We start from the raw sequence: 5,878 nt of genomic DNA, 5'->3' as shown, positions 1-5,878 counted from the left end.
TCTATCTATCTATCTATCTATCTATCTATCGAATACATTTGTTAAGCACCGCATATAAACCTAATTAGCATGAGAAAATGAATATATAGCAACACTCACACTCCATCACACACAAGAAAATTGATGAATATGAGCAAAATATGTAAATTAATGTGAAAAATTTAAAGTTTTTTGTGTGTATTTGAACAATCAAACATATATTCTTTTGAAAACTGTAAATATTACTAAAAGCTGACTCATGACACATACAAACTGGCATTGTCTAGTCATTTTTATGTTTTAATAATCTAAAGAAACAGATTTTGCCCATGGAAATATCATCAAATACATTAAAAAAAAAAAAAAAGTAGCATCACAATTAGGTACTAATGACTAGAACCCCCTCTGGAAGCGACAGGTCTCATTTAAACAAGAACATCAAGAATCACTTTGCAGAGATCTGAAGAAGTCTTGAAGGCCTTTAGATGACTTCAGATGCAAAATCAATAATCTGTATCGAAAGTCATCTACAAGCTCCTGCTTTAGCCCAAAAGCGGAGCATCTATGCAAAAAAGAAAGTTCTCCAAGACCCACAGAATTTCATTACAGCTCTGTGTGTAACTTTTTGCAACTGCTGGTGTCAAAGTGCTGCAATCATATAGCAACTGCACAAATTTCAGCAGCATGGGAGGCGTGCCAGATTTTAAAAAAAAAAGCTCTTTGCTGTCCAAAAAGAACATTGGAGCAAAACTACAGTTTGCCAGCGAGCAAACAGGCAAAGAGCGAGCCTTTTGGCACCAAGCGCTCTGGACACACTGATCAAACATGGAGCTGTTTGGCCACAGTGATGGTTGATGTGTTTGGCAGCTTTACAGGAGAAGAACCTCGTAGCGACTGCGAAGCACAGTGGTGGAAATGTGTTGTTTAAGCTACTCCGCTGCCTCAGGGACTGCGTACGAGTACATTTACTTAAGTACTGCACTTCAGTGTAATTGTTTAGTACTTAACTGTCCATTTTATATTTGTACTCCAATAAATTCATTCAGCAGTTTCTTTGCAGATGAAGATTTTCCACATGACGCAGCGTTGTTCAAGGTTCAACTATCTAGCAGTGGATGAAGAAGCACCTAATATGAAGTCAGCTGGCAGTACTCGAGTCCGCTACGAGTTCTGCGTCGTATCAGAGAGTGCTTGAAGATAATGCGAGGACATCTGCTCGGAAGTTGAACCGAGAGTGGATCTTTCAACAAGATAATGATCCGAAGCACAATAACAGATCCACCAAGAAGGAGCTCAAAGAGAAGGAACGACCTCTTCACAGCCATTTAAACGGGCAGCGCACGCAAGAAAACCCTCCAACATCTTGAAACTGTTTTTGCATGAAAGTGTGGTGACGTGTGAGAAAATTATTTTTTCACATCTAGCTCAAATCTTTGATGTGTCAAATGTATCAGCTGGCCTTTATTGGACTAATGCAGAAAAAGATGCTTGAAGTTATTTAGAAATGGCTTCATGACACAGTTTCTCCAGCAGAGCATCTCTGATTCCATCCTTCACAACATTCTCAGCACCGTCTGCAGCACATGTAGCAGAGTACGTATCACAGACGGCGGTACAGAGTCAAGTGGTGCCTTCATGGTAAGTTGGTTATTACTTTGTGAAATAAATGACTAGAAAATATATATACATTCAATTGTGAACAAAAGTTTACACACACCTGTAAAAACCATGTATATGATGGAAGTCCTGACTTTCCAATGACTCCTTTAACTCTTAGTTTACTTTGTAAATCATAGAAACATATGTGTCTGTCTCACAAAAAAAACAATCATGCGGTTTGGTTCTTTTGCTGTTCTGGAAAGACCTGCTTTTAGATGATTCTTGGTCAACTCTTGCCCATCCTGACCAATCGTCTCTCAGGTGATAATTTGTGTCTTCCTCCTGATTGTAGGAGTGACACAACCGTACCATTCACAATGGTTTGCACAGATGACTTTCAGATCTGGAGCTGCATTGAAGTGGCTCCAAGTGACTTTCTTGACCTGCTCAAGTCATTAATTTTCTTTTTTAGATCTTTGTTGAGCTCCTTCGACTTTCCTACAGTAGTGCTATTGCCTGAGTCTAATGAGTGTTGAAATGGGTCCTAATGAAGTTGGATCAGAGGAGTCAGCAGCTGTAGTCAACTGTAATCACTCACAAGAAGTTAAGAGGCCCCGAAAAACATTTAATTAACACAGATTTCACCAAAACTGATAAGTCAAGTTGCTGTATGCATATTTTGAACCAGCAGATTTTGTCCAGAAGACCTGTAATAAATCTAGGAAGGAACAAAAATGCATGATTGATTTTTTCAGAGTTACAGGAGTCACTGAAAAACTGAAGACTCACATGACACACATGGTCTTTACAAGCATATGTAGACTTTTGTTCACAACTGTTGGATTTAACATTGATGACAACATTGGCCCCAAAAGTCCAGCATCAGTCGAGCTCTTAACTCTAAGTTTTTGTGCGACTCACCCTATTCTGGGATCATCAGGTCTCCTCATCTCGATGGTGTGTAGCGGACCGTTGAGGTTCACGACATACAGAGTGATGACTGGGTTTTCCTCACCAGCCTGAAAAAGACAAGAAACAGGTGAAGAACTGAGCTTAGTGAACAATATATAAACATATATCAACAATAAAACACATAACATCTGAGAAATGCGATTAACACGTTTTGTAGGTCAGAAATTGCTGATTTTGTGAAATACAACTAAGCCTATTAGTAAATGCTGTATAGAAGTAAAGCGCGTACCTTCGGGTAGTGGTAGTCCTTCCCCATCGGGTACGGCGTCCCTGTGAACATGGGCAGCTCCATCCTGGGCACCAGGGTGTCGTTGATGGTGGCATAAGCCAACCTGGCGCCATCTGGAGACCACCAATGGGCGACATGGGACTGGAAAATCTCCTCTGGAAGAGTCGGAGCAAAATGACCATCAATCATAATAACGGTGAGAAAAAAACAAAAAAAAAACCACAAACTGCAAAAACACCAGTTAATTACATGGCTGCAGGCCAACAGCATCACACTGTTGTTGCTTGTCAGGGTTAGAAATGAACGGGCGTTGTGGGAAAAATAGATTTTAAAATGCATAATGCGCTCATTATCATTAGCGCTGCTCTTTGTGCTTCGCTTTTCTTTTTTACTCGTTTAATCGCTCATGCATGAATGTTATCTCCTATTGGACATCGCAGGGGAGTCGTGGATGTAAAGCTGAGCAGTTTTTTGATTACAAGCGAGTGAAAAACCAAAGAACACAAGTGAATAATAATAAAACTCTCCTCTAAAGGGCAGGAACCCTCCTCTCATCTGGGCAAACTGGCACAAAGTGCAGCTGCCCGTCAGGAACAAAGAACAACTGTCTGACCTGTTGGCTAGATTTGGACCCTCTTTTAAACCTGCACACACAAAAAAACACACAACTTTTGAGGTCATTAATCAGAGCGGCTTTTAATCAGTACAGCCTACTGACAGCTGCATTTCCTAGAAACGAGCCAAACAGAAACTTCTCACCAGCAAACTTTAGTTTTCAGGTCGTTACTGACTGTGCACGTGTGCCGCACCGTTTCCAGAAAAACTCGCTTCAGACTCGTGACCTACAGGGGTCCCTCGAGTCCCTCCTCATGCAGGTGTGTGGAATAATGCAGCAATCACACACACACACACACTCCTGCTCAACAGACAGCTTGAAAATAATAGGGGGGACGAGTTCAGTCTGGGTCCTTCATCTCTGCAGCGACACCCACAAACGCCTCCGTCAACACGCGGCGACTCATTAAGGAATTATGCAAATAAACGCAAGCCGAGGGAACTTTTTCTTGACAGCATAAAGCACGGCCTTGACAATCCGACTTCATTATTAAGTCTGCGGCTACGACGCAAACTGTTGGACTTATTGTTGCAGGGCCGCCACCAGCCACATTTATATCAACTTTTGCAATTAAAATTTCATTAATGCTGTTTATCTGTGCGACTGGGTGCTGGCTGCGGGGAATTAACAGACATCAACTACCAATTAGCATTTTCATTAACCGTGCACGCTTGGCGGAATTGCTTGATATGCGGCATCATTTGTCAAACAGGTCTCGGCGTAGATGCGTATGTGCATTTGTTCTCTGATGCAGCTCTGGAAAAAAAAAGTAGTTTCGCTTGTATGTTTTGACGGCCGGACGCTGTTTGACTAATTAAAACGCCAGACATCTTTATGCCAGAGACATGAGAGCTAATGGTAGCATTTAGTCCAGGTGCCTGGCGTGGCCACTTGCACCCCGCAGGCAGAGCTCAGCGGGGAAAGATTGGATCTCGCTGTTTGATGATGAGCAGAGCAGCGCTGCAACAACACATTAAAGTGCATTTGCAAACGATGGAGGGAGGAAGGAAAAAAAAAAAAAGTAAAATAATAATAAAAAAAAAAAAAACGATTTCCCGCACGGCCGCTCCCACCGCCGCTGCCTGCTGACTCCACCAGAGGCAGCTTTAAAAAGCTTTCCATGTGGAGTGGAACCGCCGGGCTGTCGGATCCGCTCGGCTGGGGACGCCCAGTCACCTTGACTAGTCAAGGAGAAATGTTTCTAGAAGTGTCCTGATATGTGCGCGGTAACAAAAGAGAACGAGAGGACAAAAGAGGGGGAGAGAAAACCGAAACCACTTTTAATGAGCCAACTCTCATTTTCTTTCTTAAGTAATGAGATCTCCTTTTTTTTTTTCTTTTCTTTTCACAGCCGCCTCATTGTGATGATGACCAAGGTGAGCTGTCGGAGGCTCGTCTCCTCTCCCTGTGTTCTCCATCCTGCTGCGTAGACTACATTATTCACCGAGCACAGGGCATTATTAATGCATGAGATAGCCTGAGTCAAGTGGCCGATGAGAAATAATGAGTGCAAGGTGACAGATTTAGGCAAAGTGACTAACGAGAGAAGGAAAATTAAATATTCCAGGTGGCATTATTTTTTTACTATTAATAGAATGCAACATCACGCACACGGATACATTAGTCGTATTCTGGTGCATTTAGACAGTGATCAAGTTTAATGCTCCTTTAGAGAAGATAACCGTCTGCTTCCAACAGAGGGCAGCGGTGACACATGCTAAAGCAGCAGCAGCAGCAGCTCAGGAAGTGATGCAGGTTTTGTTCTGAGTGTCTGATGCAGACTTTTAGGCCACTGATTCTATGTTTTGGGATATTTATAGTCAGGAGTAACATCCAACCCTCTGCCGATCAAATGACACAAAACTAAGTCTCGGTGTGGCTGTCCTGGATAAATAACAGCCTGTTCAATGATGTAGAAACGTGTGATTTATCCGAAGGAATCGCATCTGACTTTATATGAGATACAACTTTTGGTTCACCGACAAACAAATCAGCTACACGACGTGACGTTGGAGTTTTTCAGGCACAAGAACGTGTCAGAAACAGGTTTGACTATAAATATAAAAGAGTTCTCACAGTGCTGACTGATGGCGATACAGTGCAAGTGATAATTAATCACGAACAGAGAAGCACGTGGCAGAGAGGTGAGATTCTGCTGGTGTTCCAAAAAAAAAAAAAAAAACCTCATTTACAGTTTTGTTGCTGGGAGAAAAAAAAAAAAGTCATTGTAGTGCATTGTTTCTGCAGCTCTATATTAAGAAAGCAGAGGAGAAGGAGAACAGTACAGCAGGATTAAGGCACAGACAATGTTTCTGCAATTGCAAAACCTGAATTCAGATGTTTGATTTGACTTTTTTCTGTCAGTTTGTTGTGATAAGCAGTCGCAACACTATTGATTTTACACACAAAGCTCGGTTTACTTGTTGTAAATCCAATCACAGCAACCAGGTTCTGTTCCAGATGTCATTCTGGGAGATTAATCA

At 41.9% G+C, this 5,878-nt stretch overlaps 1 protein-coding gene across 1 annotated transcript in view; it reads right to left on the bottom strand.

The window, feature by feature from the left end:
- The window catches only part of LOC103371350 (dipeptidyl aminopeptidase-like protein 6), a gene marked incomplete at its 3' end in the record, with an annotated part of 127,572 nt that overhangs the window by 1,460 nt on the left and 120,234 nt on the right, over positions 1-5,878 (bottom strand). Inside the window, exons 9-10 of the mRNA XM_008300647.1 lie at positions 2,780-2,934; positions 2,500-2,597 (exon numbers count right to left, since the gene is read on the bottom strand). Coding sequence (XP_008298869.1) covers positions 2,500-2,597; positions 2,780-2,934 — 253 coding nt within the window. The remainder of the gene's footprint in view (positions 1-2,499; positions 2,598-2,779; positions 2,935-5,878) is intronic.

The sequence above is a fragment of the Stegastes partitus genome, unplaced genomic scaffold, assembly GCF_000690725.1.
Source record: "Stegastes partitus isolate 25-593 unplaced genomic scaffold, Stegastes_partitus-1.0.2 Scaffold1569, whole genome shotgun sequence".
Taxonomy (NCBI): Eukaryota; Metazoa; Chordata; class Actinopteri; family Pomacentridae; genus Stegastes; species Stegastes partitus.
The sequence above is the reverse complement of the archived record's forward strand: the minus strand, read 5'-3'. Positions and strand labels throughout refer to the sequence as shown.